General features: G+C 35.1%; 1 protein-coding gene across 1 annotated transcript; it reads left to right on the plus strand.

Annotated features, from left to right (window-relative positions):
• The first annotated feature begins 8,556 nt into the window (after positions 1 to 8,556).
• Positions 8,557 to 20,987, plus strand: LOC113511912 (vitamin K-dependent gamma-carboxylase). The gene is made up of 7 exons (XM_052894496.1): positions 8,557 to 8,704; positions 10,893 to 11,058; positions 12,036 to 12,221; positions 14,963 to 15,126; positions 16,084 to 16,532; positions 17,879 to 18,371; positions 20,199 to 20,987. The coding sequence occupies exons 1-7, from the start codon at positions 8,557 to 8,559 to the stop codon at positions 20,570 to 20,572; spliced, it is 1,980 nt and encodes a 659-aa protein (XP_052750456.1). The 3' UTR covers positions 20,573 to 20,987.

Below are 20,987 nucleotides of genomic sequence, written 5' to 3' on the forward strand. Positions count from 1 at the left end.
TTTGTTTTGGTTTTAATGTACCTTATTTTACTTATTTACATTTATAATTAATATCTTTTTTTTATTTATAATTTTGACGGACCTTCTTCAGGTATATCAGTTCTTGCTGATTTCTCAAACAAACTTGATATCGTGGAGAGAGGATCGGGCATCTAAAGGGTGTTATCTGGTTTAAGTTGCTAACACAGATGTCCAACATTCATTTACCGTTAAAGTGACGAGAATTCTTCTCTTTCCTCGTGAAACGACACTCTAATAAAATAGAAAACATCATCGACCTGGCTCACAAGTTTGACAATGGGGGGTGACGTCCATCGAAATTTTTGATGGAACAGCTAATTTAATACGTTATGATTTTAATTCAAAGGTGAACGAATAGTTTTATCCCAACCAGTCTTTTGGAACGTTAAAATATTCTTTCCATCTTTTTGACATTGATAATTTAGATATATAATCGGTTGGGATTCTTTCTTTGTGCAGTTTAACTAAACGATCTGCTTCTTCATTGCCCCGTAAACCAACGTAAAAGATCCATTGCAGAAGATCGGTGCTCTTAGATTCTGCCCTCATTTTGTACAACCGGTTTCTCTTCCTGGGATGCCAATAAACTCCGGCCGACTGATAAAATTCTACATTTCTTAAAATTTATAACATTTTTAAAATTGCCATAATTCCTCTGACATAATGGGGATATTACAATTGATTTTAAAGTAAAATGATATCTTTTATTTTTTTTTTTTCAGGTATATACCCATAGTTTACAGTCATTGCGGTTATAATTTACTTTTAATAAATTAAATTTTTTACATTATTAATTATACGTACAAACTATTATTATATTTTTAAACTATACATTTACTAATAAAATACCAATTTAAATAATTTTATTATAAAATGTTTTGTCGTCAGGTATGCAGTGAGGAATACTGTCTTAACAATAGGATTACTTATTGTCATTAATCTTCCTTCATTTATTAAACCATTTGTAAAAATAATAAATACAGTACATTTTAATGAGAAGTGATATAAAGACGGCATTATCGCTAAGCGAGATTGCTTCCAGGCAACTTTTTGATAGAGGACATTGAGAAAAAAGACAAAGGGTAGGTGGCGCACTATTTTTTTTTCTTTTAATTGGTGAAAATAAAATCGTATCCCCGCCTGAGCTATCGATATACACTGGTGGAGCACCAATAATAGATGTAAAGATGAGGCGAGTTCAGTCAACCCATCCTGAAGAATTCGACAATAATTAGCCACGATGGTTTTCAAGGGGAACCGTGTGGAGGCCGACCTGATACGATATATTGCTAGCGATGAGAGTGTCACAACCCATTACTAACAATCCCTTTCCCCCCAGTAGCGCACTATTGCATACCTTGTCTTTTGACGTGTTTTGAGTTAATTTACTTCTTTATTATTGTTATATAGATAGAGTAAAGGCATTCTAACCTGCTTGCAATCATGTTCAGAATGCCATTGCTGCTGCCCGCTAGCTATAGGATTTTTGGGTATACCTAACCTACAGACTGCACGTATAAAAGGATGTACAGTATGACCTGAATAAGGTGATTTTTACTTCTTTTAAACGACGTGCAGTACTGCGGGCAAGCATGCTGGCGCCCCCCATTTCCTCTCGATATCGGCATCGTCTTTGAGATCTGTAGATCTACCATGAAATGAAATTCCGAAATTTCGGACTGAATTTCGTATTTTTGTTTATACCAAAATCGGATTAATAAATGGAGTTTAACATTTCGTTCATCATACATCCTATCATAAAAGTCCAAAAGAACAATATTTTAACATTTTTAATATTTCCAAACGGCATGTATTATGTAATTTTAACATCAAATTTGTGTTTCGTTTGGCTCCGAAATTTCGGAAAATATTTCATGGTAGGCCCTCAGAAGTTAAACGAAGCATAAAAAAAATATTAAAAAAAAAATCAATATAAAATATTTCATACAACACTATCTTAACTATCTATTAACGAAAAGTTGAAAGATATACGTATTATTTTATAAGTTAGATTGTCTAACAAACCGACATATTAGATATAATAGAAAATAACATATATATATTGGCTCTTGACGAATTTATCACGAATTATCCACAATGGTTTCCAAAGGGGTCCTCTTTGGAAACCATTGTGTTTGTTAACCACGTGGAAGTCGGCTTGATACGGTCTATTCTTAGAACGTAGCTATCAGTCCCTTTTAGTAACAATCTCCCTAGACCAACAGGGAGATTCATACAAAATTTGTATACTTGAGTACCTCTGGTTAGTACTTGGAAACCATATTGGTTAATTTTTGAATTCGTCACGAAAAACTAACCTGCTTTCTGCTTCACCTATCATCACCTACTGGTGTCTCGCCGGTGTATACCGACAGCGCAAGCGGGACTACCATATTACTTTCAAACATAAAAAATATAGATAATTTTTCAGTATAACTGACATTATGTTTTATTTAAATCTAATAAATTTACACGTAAGTATTTTATTACAACTACGATAGCATAGATTACCTACCGGGACTTTTTTTTTTATTGGATAAAAATGGAGTGGTAACCCCGCCTGCGCTAATGGGATACGCTGGCGGGGCACCAGTGAAGGGTGATCGATGAGGATGAAAACAGGCCAGTTAGCCCATCATGATGAATTCATCAGGAATTAATCATGATAGTTTCCAGGGGGAACCGCGAAGAGCTCGACCTGGTTGGGTATATTGCTAGCAATGGGATTCTTAGTCTCCATTATTAACAATCCCTTTTCCCCCCTACCTACCGGGACTAGTCAATTATTCATTAATACAATATCAGTGAAATGGAAAATCACGTACCTATGAGACAGGACGCATGCACAACCCCCATAATTAATATGACATAATTATAATCAGTTGAATCCATAATTTATTAAGTAATACGATTTTCAAAGAGCTCTCACTAGATCCCTTTTTAGTTAAGTCTCTATCGCCAAGACGGAAACTTCTAGACTGTAATTTGACAAGGTAAGCTTTTATATAACTAATATTTAACCATTTTGGAGATTATAAAAGTTCGTTGATTTGACAAGATAATAGTTATTTATTAATAATTTATTTTATGTCGTGTTAAAACCCAAACTCAACTACTACTTTATCGAACTCTTGTTCTTTTGTCATTGTGAACAGTAACAGACTAAGTCAGATGACCGGGGCAACCAAGTTGAATGAGGTTCCCAGTTCAAAAGTTGCAACAATTTAACAAGCTTTATATTCAGTTTATATTTGTATAAATATATAAATGTTTTATGTTTATTATGTTAAAATTGTAAGTGATTTTTAAATTAGACTTAAATATACATATAGATGTGGAAAATATAGGCGTTTTGAGCCCCCCCCCAGGTCCAAAGGCCCGGGACGGGACACCCCTTCCGCTCTCCGTCAATCCGTCACTGATTGCGAACTATTACTAATTGCGATTTGCTTCGATACGGTATAAAATAGGTATTGTTCATACAATAAAATCCAGTCCGCTAAATAATTTATGTATAACGCATGTACAGAACATGCATGAACAAAAAATTCTGCTGTTTAAATTTTTACATAAATATACATATTATTTTATCTAATCATATTTAAAATTCATTAACAATATTAACTATTAATATTAATAATAAAGTCTATTTACAAATTAGGTATTTCATTCGTTTAGCGCTAAGTAATTTAATTTTTTTTTTATACAACTTAGAATGGCAAACAAGCTGACAGTCCACCTGATGGAAAGTGGTAACCGTCGCCTATAAACATGAGCAGTACCATGGACATAACAGGGTATACTGTTTCACCCATGATACCCCCCATGCGTTGCCATTCCTGAGGACTCATATGTTATTCCTGTGTACCCTATAAATTCACGCCATATCCCATCCTTCAAACCGAAACACAGCCATGCAAACACAACTGCTTTACGGTAGAAACACGAATGGGACAGAGATACTCAAGCAATCGACTTTTGTACAAAGTCTCCCTTAAAATTATTTTGTATCTAAATAAACTTAATTCTAAGCATTTTTGAATAGTATTTTTTTATCAATCTACCGTCCAGTTCGAAATGCAATTTCAGCTGTAAAGAACAGGCAAGAAACTTAGTAATGACTAAGTCACTTCTATGAACAAAATCTTGGAGTTATTTTATATCCGTGGGTTTTTTCGAGTCACCTTTTATTCTATCTTTAACCGACTTAGAAAAAATATTACTTTTTCTAAGGTATTTTATATTATTCTATTCGATAGAGAAAGATCGGATCGGCAATTGTTTTATTAAATCTTCTGCATTTCATGCAGTGGTGTTTAGAAGAACATACTCTTATAAATTAATACAAGAGAATAGGGGGAAAGGGATTGTTAGTAATGTAGACTAAGAGTCCCATTGCTAGCAATATACCTGACCAGGTCGACCTCCTCGCGGTTCTCCCTGGAAACTATCATGGTTAATTACTTGTGAATTCATCGTGATGGCCTAACTGATCTGTTTTCATTCTCATCGATCACCCTTCACTGGTGCTCCGCCAGCGTATCGCGTTAGCGCAGACGGGATTACCAATCCATTTTCACCCATTAAAAAAAAACTGATGGAAGAAACGTTCTTGAATGGTAAACTCTGTTTAGGACGACTGCCAAATAGACAGAGAATGAAACCGGTAGTTTTCATTCATCAAAAAAAAAAAAATACAAGAGCTAATATTTAGTAATATATAATTATGGTAATTCATTGCCGTGTGGTCCCAGCATAAAATGAGCCACCCTTTCCTATCCCGTGGATATAGAAAGAGGCGAGTAAGGGAAATTAAAAGCTTTTGAAATGGGCAACAACATCCTTCTTAAAATATTACCAAAGTCTTACTGCGGTTGCCTATCCGCCTATCAAGCTGGGGGAGAAAATATAGCTAGCAATGAGGTATTTACAACCCTATTGCTAGCGATATACCCCATCAGGTCGACCTCCACACGGTTTCTCTTGGAAACCATCACAATTAATTTATTGATGAATTCGTCATGACGGGCTAACTGAACTGGTTTCATCTTCACTTATCATCCCTCACTGGTGCCCCGCCAGTGTATACCGCAGCGCAGGCGGGTTTATCATTCCATTATCGTCCACAAAAAAAAAACACCGGCCTGTCAAACGTAACAACTACTGGTATGTGAATGTGAAAAAGACTCTATTTTCCGCGCTTAGCCTTTCATTTGGGCCGTTGTGCGTATGAGTCGTGGCTAGTACAATCAACCTAGCCCCGCCCAGAAGCGCAGAAGCTTCCTGGGTTTTTCACAGGCCTCACGGAGCGACCTCACCGTTCCGAGGATTTCTTAACGTTGATGGGCCACAGCCTCACATTCCAGGATTACGTGAGCAGCCGTTTCTTCGGCGTCGAAACAGCCTCGACATAGAGGGCTGTCTGTGGCTCCTATTGTGTATAAATGTTTGTTTAATGGGCAATGCCCCGTTATTGTCCCTATCATTATTTTGAGGTTTTTTTTCTATCTAGATGTAATAAACGTTTTGATAATCGTTGATTCAACGCAGGTACGGCCAAAACTACCGGTATAACAGGAAGATATTCCTGTTAAGGGGAGAAACACCTCGTAGCTGTGAAACATTATTGATTCGTTATTATGATGATAAAAGGTAACGTAACATATTAGGTACGAGAACACACAAAATATTGTTTGTTTAATTAATAAACAGTTATTGAGCAATAGAATGGAAAGAACTTTCGAGTAATATGTTGTTTAATAGACAGTAAAGGTTAAATTGAATGCCAACTTGACTCTGCATGGGATTTCACAATATTTCACGGCGAAAGAGTGCCAACGTTTGGCACCAATTTTTCTTATTGAATATTTTTGACGCCAACATAATGTAATTATTAATTATGCAATTTAATTATTGCTTTTATTATTATGTATTTACCATAACCTATGTAGCGGGTTATTACAGGTATAGGGATAATAGGGATTTGTTTTATACCACTGAGGTGACAAACAAGCATACGACTCACCTGTTGTTGTGTTTTCATACGCCCTGCGTCATCTTTTACGGTCAGTGATCGGTCGTCCCTCGGATTGGGGACCGGTAGACAGCAGATGTCACCAGTTCAGGGGCCGACCACTCTTTTGTTGCAGTATCCGGCCGTAGTACCTTCCTAATGCTCCTCAAATATTGCGTCTAAACTGCACCCACCATGTACCCTCTTGTATAGGCGTTCCGTCACCCGTATCCAATAGCGAAGACGGGATGCCTTAAATACTGTACCGCAAACCATAAAAAAAAACTTACCTGTTGGTAAGCGGTTACTGTAGCCTATAAACGCCTGCAATACTAGGGGCTTTACGTAATTACGCGTTGTCGACCCTGAAGAAACCTTTTTACCCCTTTTGAAGAACTCCATGTTGTAGTCTCTTGAAAAAACTTCGACAAGGTTCTCATTCACTAAACTGATCGTACATGGAAAGAAACATCTCTGAAACCGCGCTGTACGCGACTATCAAGGTTTTAAGGCATAGGGGTGAACTGTCTATCGATGGCAAGTTGTACAATGGTAGAAAGTGACCGTGGGCATCATATTTAACAATTCCTCTGAGCACAGTCCCTTGTACAAGCGATAACCGATAGGAATCACCTAGTTGACTATTATAATCAGTAAAACTGAATGGTATCCCTACCTGCGTTAGTAGATCCGTCGGGAGACCAGTGAGGAATCACGGGTAAAATTGAAGTTGATTTTTTTAATGAGTTATAATGGAATCGTAATCCTGCCTCCACTATTGATAGCATATAGCTAGCTTACCAATGTAAAATGATAAGTGAGGTCGAAAGCTGGTCAGTTAGCCCATCATGACTAATTCCACATGATGGTTTCCAGGGGGAATGATGTAAAAGTCGACCTAATAGGGTAAATTACTAATAATAACTTTGTTAATAGCTCGCTGAACTATTTAGATACATTTTCCTCGTACGTGCTGGTACATTATTATAATTTCAATCATTCACGGTTTTCTGTTGAACATAGGCCTTCACCGTTGACTTCAATAAGGAAGAACCCTGCACGACTACATAGGTAGTTTTATATATTTTTTATTTACAGATATAAACTGGAAGAAAATATGTTTTGGTCGTATGAAATTATAAATAAACATTTTCAGCAACAATTTGATTTTAAATTTAACGAAATGACATTTTCAAAAATGGTAAATTATATGTATCTACCGAAGGATTCTTCTAGTTTGGCTGTGACAAGGATATTATTTGGTGAGAATATTGTCTAAGTGTATCGTAATATATTTGAGAAGTATATTATATATATTTTTTTATACAACTTAGAATGGCAAACAAGTTGACAGACCTGATGGAAAGTGGTAACCGTTGCTTACAAACATGAGTAGTATCATGGACAACAGAGTATACTGTTTCGCCCATGATTCCCCCTCATGCGTTGCCATTCCTCCTCCTCAGGTGTTATTCCTCCGTACCCAGTAAATTCACACCATATCCCACGCTTCAAACCGAAACACAGCCATGCAAACACAACTGCTTCATGGTTGAAACAAGAATGGGACAGAGGTACCCAAGCAATCGACTTTTGTACAAAGTCTCCCTCTGGTAATATAAACAATGGGGCCAATTTCGAGATGCTATTTTCCTAAATCTATCTTTAAAATTAAAATTTGATATCACACCGAAATCTTTATTGTAAGCACTAATTTTCTAAAACGTTTAAGTTAAAATTCTTAGAATTTTTTTATGCCACGAAGGTAGCAAACTAGCATACAGTCCATCTGATGGTAAATGATTACTGTAGCTTACAAACGCCTACAATACTAGGGGTGTCACTTGCATATTAATATCCAATTATGATCCAAACAGCAATTTTGCGAAATTATCTAACAAAAATATTCAGTTAAGAAATAGGTTTAAAAAATGGTGCCTTAGAATCGACTCTACTGTATCCAGTGGCGTAACAATAGGGTGGCAGGGCTGGCAAAATGCCACGAGTCCCCAGCCCAAAAGGGCTCCGGCTCAAGAAGCCGCGAGCTCAGAATTCTTTTTTTTTTGCATTGTGTTGAGTATTTTATTTTACGTGAAGTTTTTTTTTTTTATTGATAGGGCCTCATTAAAAGAATTTGCCACAGACCCCAAATGATATAGTTACGCCACTGACTGTATCTTAAGTTAACATATCTATACTAATATTAAAAAGAAAAAAAAAACGTTTGATTGTTTATAATGGAAATTCAAAACTAAATTAAAAAATGTGATACGTTTGTAAGCATAAACAGCACCGTATAAAAACTGTGTCGTACCATAGCGACTTTCCTGCAGTACCATTTACTCAATTTTACTCTATTTTCCACTGCATTATCGACTGTTCAATAAGTCGACCTATACAAACTTTATCCAACTTTTTTGGAAATGGGGCTGCTAGCCCCTTTCTAAAAAATATACCCCGTTTATAATAATCCTCTCGGCCCATTTAGTACATTTATTGTGTTCACTCGCTCAGGCGCTGCAATGCTGTTTGATATACCAGACGAGAGAGGTGGAGCCGTGATGGATGAGCGGTGGAGTGACCCTCACACATGTCACTTCCCACTCATCCCCTTCATACGTGCTGTCCCCATGCCATACATGGCCGTAGTGTACGCTGCCATGTGGTTAGGTAAATATTACTTCGCAGTAAATAATTGCTGGTTTGAAAATCTAAGATCAACTGAAAATTTATTTTTGAAGAAAAAATTTGAATATGGTTGTGACTACGAAATATTCGTTAACAAATACTGTAGAGATTCGATTATCCGAATCAAATAAAATCAGGAGTAATCCGTATAATCGAAAATCCGGATAATCGATTTCAAAGTCAAAATACACAAGACATTTTTTTATTATGCAAAAGGTTTTACATAAAAAAATGTCTTGTGATACTTAATTTAGATAATACGATATAAAAAAAAAACTACGAGCTATAAAGATAATGTATTACGTAACACCTATTTACCTAATTAATACATAATACCATTTATAAATCGATAATTGGAGCTGTGAGGAATAAATCCGGATAATCGAATATTCGGATAATCAATGTTCGGATAATTGAGATTCTACTGTAAAATAAATACCACTGCATATACGACATTATCTAGTCTTAAATTAAACAGAATTTGTACAATGGATTCTAGACAACTGATGGACATAGTTACATACTTTTTTTTTTTGTAAAAACATACATCTAGACAAATACAAATAGACATATTATTTAATACAAACATTTCTATTATGCGAGGTTTAAATCCGCGAAAATTGCAAGATAAAACAATCTTCAACCAAGTAATTTCTCGAACAAATAAATACAACCATTTTATTACACATTATGTTATAATAATATGTAATAAAACAAAAAAAACAGCGTCTTGTATTCGAAATTAAGCAATTAAGGGTCCTTACGGGATAGTTAACTTTTGATATGATGAAGTACATACATATTATACACAAATCATACACAAATAAACAGAGGCCCTACCATGAAATATTTTCTGAAATTTCCGAACGAAACAAAAAATAATGCTAAAATTACATGATACGTACCATTTAAAAATATTAAAAATGCTAAAATATCGTTCCTTTGAACTTTTATGGTAGGATGTATGACAAACGAAATGTTAAGCTCCATTTACAAGGTCGATTTCGGTACGAACAAAAACACGAAATTGAGCCCGAAAATTCGGAATTTCATTTCTTGGTAGACCCCCTGATAAACAGGCATGCTTAAAAATACAATTGTTTGTATTATACAAGAATCGAACTCGAGTTCGTCAATATATGGGTTGTTACAGCTGTACCACTAAAGGCATTGAACCTTAATAATATCTATACTGTTGTAAGTTTAACTATTTATCTTAACGCTAGATTCTTTACAGGGTAACCAGAGGAATCTGTGTATGATACGCCTTAGACATGGAACTCTAAAATCATGACAATGAAATGACCCTTCAAGGGCCGCAAACGAGTTTATTATGAAATCATACAACTTTTACCAGTTTAGAAAGGTCGTCAGGGCATACAAACCTATCTATATTTGTTAAATGTTATATGCGGACATACTTATAACTATAATAAAAATTGAAATGCATTATTTATTATTCGTCATTAACCAATTGCTTTTCGATCATTATTTATGACTAGTTATATTGCACCGCGGTATAGCTACATGAATTAGTATAAAAACATGTTAATTGACGATATGGTCTATCTTTGTATTAAATTTCATTTAAATTCGTTCAGACATTTATACTAAAGCATACACAAATACTCTGTAATCAGTGCACTTTTAAAATTATTAATCAGAAATATTGAAAATTATTTGGTAAAATACTTTTAAAATTTTTGATTTTATTAAATTACGAATAGGTAGTAAAACGTTTCGTATTAACGAAACTGTTTAGAAAATTTAAAAACAATCTTTGATAGTTATATAACTTAATAATAAACTCAAAATTATATTTTTTTTTGTCAAGATTAAGCACCCAACGAATCCAAACGGCTAACGGATTAATCATCCGTGGTTCACCAGTTCCTATAGCCAATGTCATTGGACCAACTCAACGGTAGCATAATATCGTACTGTTATCAAACTTATATAATTATGCCAAATTTCAACATAATCGGATCGCCAGCATGTAATTAAAAAATGTGTTAAAAATTTTGAACTTTCAAAATTCAAAATTTCAGAATTCTGAACGTATTTCCAGACTTGTCAAGTTCTTGATTATTTATTTACTATTTATTATACAATAAAACTAATTACATTTTTGTTAAAATTTAAATTATTGTTAAAGTGATATTACTTGCAGGAGCTCTAGGCATCATGTTGGGTTACAAGTACCGCATATCATCTTCTATGTTCACAATCTGCTATTGGTACTTGTTTTTGATCGAGAAAAGTTTCTGGAATAATCACAGCTACCTGTTCGGATTGGTTGGTTTGTTGTTGACGTGCACACAAGCCAACTGTTACTGGTGGGTTTATATGTTATTATCTAGTTGTTTTTGGACTGCCTAGAACCTCTTGATACAAAAGGTTGTACCCTTATTCAAGTAATATTAGTAGCCATATTAATAAAACTTATTATTCAAAATAAAACACAAATGCGAACGATTGATGACGGATAAACAGCGGGCGGCGGCTGTTTGTCTGTCATCAATCGAGTTTCAATTTCAATTGTCCGGCTAACATCATCATCGTTCTTCCTTCCTCCCGTTGACCTAGAATTTTTGAAATGAAAATTTAACTGTAAATTTATAGTTTTCTTTGATGCAACTTAAAATGACAAACAAGCTGACGGTCCACTTGATGGAAAGTGATAACCGTCGCCTATAGACATGAGCAGTAATGGATATAACAGAGTATACTGTTTCGCCCATGATACCCCCCATGCGTTGCCATTCCTTAAGACTCAGGTGTAATTCCTCTGTACCCTGTAAATTCACTACCATATCCCACCCTTGAAACCGAAGCCCAGCTATACCAACACAACTGATTCACAGTATAAAAACAGTTTTGTTTCACAAAAACAATTTCTTTAAACTTATAGATTTAGTACAAAACCCTAATTGCGTGAGTCTGATTTGCATTTTTCCAGCTTTTTTTAATAAACTACATACAGATACATTAATTTACTTTTATTATTTACATATGTAGGTATATAGAGCTGTTTTTATTGTGTTATATATTCAATTTTTTTTAACGGGTATTATTTAGTTTATCTTTAATTGTACGGTTATGACCCTTATACATTCTTTTTCTTTCAGCTTCTCAAAGGTTGACTGTAAGAGATCCCTTTATGGGATAAGTCCGCCATTGTATACTAAATCATTTACTAGTATTTAATATATGTACAATAAAGATTTTTTACAATACAATACAATACAGATTTATATATACTAATTTTTCCTAGTAACATACTCATGCTAACACTCAACAACTAACATTCCAGGTCAATAGATGCTTACCTAGATCCCACTATATTAAGTGAGACGATACCTTATTGGAACTACTTCGTGCTCAAGTATCAATTCTTCATATTGTACTTCATGGCAGGCGTGAAAAAGGGCACGGCCGAGTGGCTCACAGGATACTCCGTTCAGAATCTCGGTGAGCACTGGGTTTTTGAACCTTTCAAGTAAGTTATTTCAACTTATACTTACTTAATGTATGTAGAGTATTATGCAGATAAGAAAATAAGAAATATAACATTAGTTTAATAATTATAAAAATATAAAAAAAAATAGATGACAGCAGAAAAGTAAATTAAATAAACCTACCAATTGGGTCTATACTTATGCCATAGTACCATTATTTATCCTGTGATACATTAATATGGTATTATAACAATGAAGAAATTCACTTAAGTATTATATTATATTACATGTATAATCTAAGGTCACGTGATTACCGGAGAAAAGACAGCAATTACATACATAAGCAATATTTTTCGTAATATTTCCCAATGACTAAGTCATTTATAAAATAAATGATAATAATAGTAAAAAATAATAAATGGTGAATGAATTCAGAGGGAGTTTCCTTCTGCGAATGTATTGTTCCAGCCACGATTACCCCCAAAAACAGCGTAATTTTTTTTTTCAGAAATTGTGCACTCATGTTTCTTTTGAGTCGGCAACGCGCGCATTTTTATACCGACTTCAAAAAAGGAGGTTGTCAATTCGGTTGTTTTTTTATTATGTTTGTTACCACATGACTAAGTCATTATAAACCAATTTAAAAAAAATATTGTTATCTACAGCATATCCTATTTTCAGATTGGTCCGATTTTGATAGAGATTTCATCAAAATCAGTTTAGTAGTTTAATCAAAGTAACTTGTTTTCCTACGATTTAATGAAAAACAAAATCTTTATTTTAATGAGATGATGGGCACCATAGGCGTTACAGTGTATTATCAATGATCGTGTTTGTAGTCGACGATCTTTATGAACAATAATAAAATATAATCATGAAATGTCTGTCTGTACGTTTAAATATTTAAGAAAAATTAATATATAGTTGGGCCTTCATCATATCACACCATTCTATTGCATCTTTAAATAATGTTGAACAAATTTAAATTTCATAAAAGTGTTGATATGTATGTTTGTGTCATCTGCATTTACAGATTTCATACCCTGCAATGTATCTGATTCTTTCACTCCATAACTAGTAGGGAATTGACGTTAAACAAATTGTTTAAACTGTAAAAAAACCAATGTAAAAAAAATTACGTCCCCAGACCTCGGTCTTGCAGGAAAATAGAATCGACCAACAATAATTTTTAGAAATTTAGTTTGTCCGATTGTGTTTTTTGCGGTATTCTACAAAAACTACTACTCAAATTGGATGCGGTTTTCACAGTTGTAATTTCGAAGGTCTTAGAAACAGGTAGATATATGTTTTATCTTGATAGGTTATGTCGTCATCATCATTATATCAGCCTTGATTGTCCACTGCTGAACCTAAGCCTCCCCCTTGGAGGGGTTTACCTGTAGTTACTACGCTTAGCAGAGGGATTGGCAACCGCAGTTAGGCTTTAGAGATGTTTTAAGAGGGACGCTGCTGCCCATCCCTCACACTATTAGTCACCTCTTTCGACACCCACGGGAAAGGAAGAGGTAGCCTATTCTATGGCGGGACCACATGGCAGAATACACGTTACGTTATGTAATTTTGGTTTATTGCATTGTTTTTCCTACTTCAGTAACACTGCGTACAAAGTCATCAATTTGACATGTTTTTTGATTGTATTACAAACTAAATTTCTAAAAATTATTGTTGGGCTTTAAACTACCTTCTGGGGATGAAAGGGTCTTCAGTTCAAACTTCAATTTTTGACAAGTACGTATATAATCATATTTGTTGACGTAAATTTTTTTAACATTGTATTGTTTAGTTTTACAGTTTAGTAACAATTTGTTTAACGTCAAATATGAAGTACCTTAATGTTAATTACGAGTATAAAGAATCAATGACGCCATTGCACGGTAAAAATCTGTTCGAAATGACGCATTACTATGAAACAAACATACATATCAACACTTTTATGCATTTTAAATTACCATTCAACATTATTTAAAATAAGAATGGTGTATATTTGGCATAATTATTGGACGTTGAATCATTTAAACGAGATGCCATTTCATGTTATATTTTTTTATGATTTCATAAAGATGGTGAACAAACACGATCTTAATCGATAATCGTTTACTGTAAGCCTATGGTGCCCCATCATCAATATTAGTATAATAGTAAAAGATTATTTTCATTAAAACATTATTTTACGATTGTTCCAAAATTGTGTAAAGAAAAAAATTATCAAAGGGAAATTGCATAAAACTCGTCTCTACCTCTGTCCCATTTGTGTTTCTACCAAAAAGCAGTTGTGTTTGTATGGTTGTATTTCGGTTTAAAGAGTGGGATATGGCAATGAAGTTACAGCCAGGGGCATAACATATTTTTTTTATGGGTGAAAATGGATTGGTAGCCCCGCCCGCGCTATTGGTATACACCGACGAGGCACCAGTAGAAGATGATAGGTGAGAATGAATGTAGGTTAGTTGGCCCACCATGATGAATTCGACAAGAATTAAACATGATGGTTTCCAGGGGGAACCGCGTGGAGGTCGACCTGAGAGGGTATATTGCCAGTAATGGGGCTATTAGACCCCATTACTAACAATCCTTTTCCCCCCGGGGCATAACATATTAGTCCTCAGGAATGGTAACGTATGAAAAGTATCATAGGCAACAAAGTATACTCCGTTCTGTATTTTTTATTATTACATTTTTATTCATTATATTGTTTATTTATTGTATTTATTTATTTAGTTTAATGGTTTTAATACCTATATTTTTTATGTATCATTCCTAGGTTGTTCCTGACAATCCCCCAAATAGATTATATAATCGTACACTGGTTTATATTCGTTTTCGATCTTACGGTGGCCATATGGATGATGTGGTCGCGGAGTCGCCACGTCGCCATGGTGTTCTGCGCATTATTTCATCTCATGAACAGCAGACTCTTTAGAATTGGTTTGTATACTCGTAAAAAGGTTATTATCATAAATATATATTTCTCAAACATGCTTGGAAATGTAAGCATTATTTTGACAATCTTCTTCGACATAAATCAAAATTGCCGTACTGGCCAGATACATGCGGGCAGCGGCCGGCAAAAGTTGCAAGAAAATCCATATGTGTCGTGTTTTGCGGCCAGATAAATTACTATGTAAACTCATATCTATCCTGTAATTTAAAAATGGAATGACCTTTTACTTCGAAACATGGCTACCAAGGAAGTAACTAATAAAAGATTTTATTTAAATATCGAACTGGCTTGTAAATAGAAAGTCGTTTATTAAAAAAAAACAAAGGAACATTATGGCGCGTGAAAAATTATTATTGTTTGTCGTCATGAAACTTAAAAAGTAAAATTGTGTTTTTGATTTCCGCGCATTGTTTGAGAAAAGTACTATACAAACCTTGGCCACAACTAGGCATTGATGGACTCACGTATGTGTGCCTCGGCTACGCCTCGACCCATATTTGCACGTTCGTCCATTAATGCCTCAGTTACTGGCCGCTGCAGTAATAAAGAGTATTATGAAGAATATAATGTAATATCACTGAAACTAAAACGCAAAACATATATACATTGCTCAAAATGGGACTAAACGTGATTTTTTTTTGTTATTCGATTTTTTTTTATGTTTGTAACCTTATAACTCCGTCAGTTGTAAACCGATTTGGGAAAACTCTTTTTTTACCTTTTAAAGATTGGTCCCATAGAAATTTTATCAAAATCGGTTCAATAGTTTAGATTTAAAATCAAAATAACTGATTTTGCCATATAAATCGTTTATTTTTTTTTTTGTTGAACACAATCTTAATTATTTCAAATTTTCGAATTTACTTAACTCCAAAATGAAAATTAATCTGTGACTTTAAAAACAAAATCATTTTTATTTTTATAAAGTTCTAATATTTCAGGTATGTTTCCCTGGGTCTGTCTCGCCACTATGCCGTTATATTACTCATTCAATTGGCCAAAAGAACTAATGACACGTTTTAATAAACATCTTATGACAATTAGAGGTCAATGCTCTATTTTGTTAGAAGTCGAAGAAAATTGTAAAGATGAAACAAATAATACGAAAAATGCGGACGAGAGAAGAACCATGGAAAAAATTGTTGAAGAACTTAAAGGCAATGTCTTGGGATCTACGGATATCACAGAAGAAACAGATTCAAATATAATGAAAACTGAAGCAGAAAATAATGAATGTCATCCTATTGCTGATGATAATGAAGAGCAAAATGCGTCATCTGAAATACCTTTACATTGTAAAATTAATACGCGCCAAAGAATCACAATGTACATTATTATTTTTCACGTGTTGAGCCAAGCTTTTTTACCTTTTTCGCATTTTATTACAAAGGTTTGTTCATGGTTTCTGAACATGTTTTTTTTTTAATTTACATATGTCACAAAGAATAAATTAATATCATAATTTATGGGTAAGGGCGTAAGCGATTTTTCGCTTGTACATAATACAACTTCATGCTTAACGGTTAGAATGGCATTAATATTTAAGCATGAAATTTTTTGTACAAGGATATTAGCGTACTATTACCATATGGATCTGGCGATTTAAAAGAACTACCTTACACGAATACTCCACACATTTTGGTTGTGGAATAACCTTCTTGCCCAGTTTTTCCCCAGAGACTATGGCATGAGTAAAAAAGGCGTAATAAGGTTTCTTGAAGATCAGCAACTCGCGTGTGATATCCTTGGTGTTACAGGCTTCCATAAGCTACAATAACCACTTACAATTAAACCGACCATATAAAACCAACAAATTTTTAATAGGCTTCTAACTCTAGAGCTGAAGGCGTAATGTTAACGAATTAGATAGCACATTTACATTGTCGAGTTTTATCTAGCAAATCCTATTGCGATTCGTGTGCAGTGGGCTTCTTAGCCTCTCAGGTGGCTTGATATTGAGTTTTATTCGAAATTTTCTTCTTCTTGCACTAGTGTACATAGGTACTGAGCTTAGTACTCCTTTATCACGATATCATGATATATTTACCATATTTTTAAAACTATACAAAACAAAGCCACTCTCGACGTTTGTTTATATCTATGTTTACTTCTAAATAACGCAATGGATTACCATACAGTTTTTCATTGTTACTATATTTACTGCGATTTTTTTTAAATATCAAAGGAACATCGCTTGCACTATCAATATAGACTGGCGGAGTACTAATGAGTGATGATAGGTGAAGATAAAGTCAGGTCATTTGGCCCATAGAAATTAATTTAACGGGGATTAACAACGATGGTTTCCAAAAAGGACCGTGTGGAGATACCTGATAGAGTGTATTGCTAGCAATGGGAACGTTCGACCACTATTAAAAATCCCTTTCTTCTCTTAAGTGTACCTATATACAATTTACATTCATTAGAAGCCGGATTGGTCACTATTAAATAATGTACCTAATCAATCAATCATCTTTATTCATATACATCTGTTACAGATTCTTATGATACGTCGCTTTATAATTATAATAATTATTATATAAAATAATATTAATTTTAAAAAATTACAATAATTACATTTACAATACAATTGACATTAATACAATGTTCAAATCCATGCAGTTTTGTCATTTAGATAGTTATTTATTTTATCATATGCTTATGTACAGAGTGTCCTTTTTATATATATCTTAAATTTTCTTTCATTTAAATGTAAAACATAATCTATTTTTGTAGGGCTATAATAACTGGACAAATGGTCTGTACGGCTACTCCTGGGATATGATGGTGCACACGTGGGACACGTACTCTGTTGTTGTGAAGGTCGTCGACAATGAGAAGAACAAAGAATTTTACGTTGATCCCCAACTCTATACGCCTAATGACAGGTGGACGAGACATGGAGACATGGTGCATCAATATGCCAGATGTTTAAGAGACAATGTAATTGACGTATCTAAAAGGCTGAGTCAGACAGAGTCGGTATTGTCCAACAATTTGTCTGTTTATATAGATGTTTGGTGTTCATTAAACGGACGATTCACGCAGCGTATGTTCGATCCTAATGTTGATATATTGACAGCTTACTGGTCTCCGTTCACTAAGACATCTTATCTGCTACCGCTTTTGGACGAAGCATTGAATTGGAGGAGCACTCTAGATGGAATACGAAAGGAAGTTCGAAATTGGAACAATTACAGCGATGTTATGTTCTTAGTGGATTTTCCAGGTATGTAATAAAAATGGCACCTAACGGGCAATAGTGATATCTCGTTATATCATCATCACCATATCAGCTGTTCACCATCCCCTGCTGAACATAGGCGTCGTCCATAAGGGGAATTTTGCTTGTAATTGTTACGCTTGGCAGGCAAGGTTGCAAACGCAGTTAGACTTTTGTGATGTTTTAAGAGGGTTTCTATTCTTCGCCCATTAAATTCCATCAGTCGTCTCTTACGAGATCCACGGTAAAGGAAGGGGTGGCCTATTCTATGCCGGGACCACACGGCGAATAATGGTACGAGGTCTGTATATAAAGTGTTCTGGAATGCGAGAAAAATGTAAGCGCAGGACCCCTTCCTTATGTCCCTAACAATGCTTCAGTTCTGGTCTGATAAGTGCGAACTGGCTTGTCACGCCATCTGTGAAGTTACCTCTTAACGAAACCCCGTCGGCATGGAGCCCGCTTCCGTTGAAGAGCAGCGCGTCGTAATAGTTTCTCTCGAAACTCGGCAAGAATGGCCGTGAAATTTTTGCCGATCTAATTCGATAAGACATCCGGGGAACCACGAACAAAAAAATCAAGAAAATCCCGCTCAAATGTCAAGACAATGTTGATTGTTTTTTTCGATGTTCGGGGGATTGTCCATCAAGAATTCGTCCCTCCAGGCCAGACAGTTGATGGAAAATTCTACGTCGATGTGCTCAGACGCCTCAAAGCTCGTGTGGCACGAGTTCGTCCAGAATTGGCGCGAGAGGGGCGTTGGATTCTTCACCACGACAATGCCCCTGCCCACACCTCTCTTGTTGTCCGTATATAAAATTCCATTACGGTGACCGAACACCCCCTATTCGCCGGATTTGGCCCCGTGTGACTTCTTCTTGTTCCCAAAAACCAAATTGGTACTTCGGGGGCGGCATTTGGGGGACATAAATGAGATAAAAAAAGCTACGACGGGGCAGCTGAGAAACCTACAACCAGAGGACTTTCAAGGAGCCTTCTCACAGTCGGCGTTGGCACAAGTGCATTATGTCACAGGGGGAGTACTTTGAAGGGGATAAAATTGATTTACCTGAATAATTGTAAAATAAAATTTTTAAAAAACTTTTATACGTACTTTCCGGACAAACCTCGTATATAAAGACACATAAATGTATGCTACACAAATCCTATAAGTATTAATCTGAAAGAATCTACTCGTAGATATGATATGTTTCAATTTGAAGGAAGGAGTGTGGCAGTGAAATTACAAAATATGGTGTCATAATACCTTAATCTATAAATAGTATATAAAACCATATTTACTTTAGTGTCCAGTATTGCATCAAAGAAATTCCTTCACAACTCTTATCTTTAAGGTACTGTTGCGCGTGAGTAGAACACCGATAGAGGACCTACTGTTACTTTGCATGTATGCATGTGTTTTGCCCCCCCCCCCCCCCTAATTACCTCTTACTACTTACTGAGGATGGCGAAAAGGATTTTTTATGCATCTTAGATTGTTAATAATGGGACTAGTTGATTCACATCAACCTCAAATTCATCTTCATTTATCACCCTTCACTGATACCCTGCTAATAACGCAGACGGAGTTATCACTTCATTGTTAAACATTAAAAAATGGGAAAGAAAAGGAATAATCCTATTAATATTAGAAATGCGAAAGTTTATAAGGATCGATGAATTGATGGATATTTGTTATTCTTAAACGCAAAATGTACCAAACGGATTTGAATAAAATTTGATACACAAACAAATTATATCCTAACTTAACACATAAGATACTCTGTGTACTAATTCACGCAGGCGAAGCCTAAGAAGAATTATATTTTTCAGGTTATGTACAAGAGAAGTATATTCCAACCGAGTTACACAACGTCACGCTAACGGTTCTAAAAGGTAATGTGGCCTATGAACCAGAGGTAAGCGAAAAGCGAGGACATACTCAACGCCTCACCAGTGGAAACCGGATCAAAGTGGTTTCTGGTTCCTTCCACAAAGTTCTTAATATTGGAGACAGCCCGTCGTACTATATGTACACATTTTTTAACAACACAGATATGCACACTTCCACAATGACAGACAAAATTCAAATTAAACTACCAATTGGGAGGGAATTATTTAAAAGATTTAGCGGTATGGCAACATTTGGAAATTTGGTTCTAAGAAACATAATTCAAATTGTTTTTAAAGCGTGGCAGTGTTGTTAATAAATTAATAGAAATTATATGTTTCGATCAGTATTCTCTAAGAATAAATATAAAAATATAATTATATTTAATGTGCCCGAGACTTCAGCCTCGTGGTCGGGGTAATACATAAGTAGCCTATGTTCTTTTTTATTTCAAATATTAACAGCGTGTATGCCAAATTATAAATACCTTTACCAGAGGGAGACTTTGAACAAAAGTCGATTGCTTGGGTACCTCTGTCTCATTCGTGTTTCAACCGTGAAGCGGTTGTGTTTGCATGGCTGTGTTTCGGTTTGAAGGGTGCGATATGGCGTGAATTTACTGGGTACAGAGGAATAACACCTGAGTCCTCAGGAATGGCAACGCATGGGGGGTATCATGGGCGAAACAGTATACACTGTTATGTCCGTGGTACTGCTCATGTCTATAGGCG

Source organism: Galleria mellonella, unplaced genomic scaffold (genome assembly GCF_026898425.1).
Source record: "Galleria mellonella isolate WM207_F2 unplaced genomic scaffold, CSIRO_AGI_GalMel_v1 utg213, whole genome shotgun sequence".
In the NCBI taxonomy this organism is placed as follows: Eukaryota; Metazoa; Arthropoda; class Insecta; order Lepidoptera; family Pyralidae; genus Galleria; species Galleria mellonella.

Bases quoted from the DNA above. Each gene is read 5' to 3' on its own strand.
- LOC113511912 (XM_052894496.1), top strand. From the start codon at position 8,557: ATGCTGTTTGATATACCAGACGAGAGAGGTGGAGCCGTGATGGATGAG. The intron at 8,705-10,892 runs GTAAATATTACT...TATTACTTGCAG, and splicing joins GTACGCTGCCATGTGGTTAG to GAGCTCTAGGCATCATGTTG. The intron at 18,372-20,198 runs GTATGTAATAAA...TATATTTTTCAG, and splicing joins GTTCTTAGTGGATTTTCCAG to GTTATGTACAAGAGAAGTAT.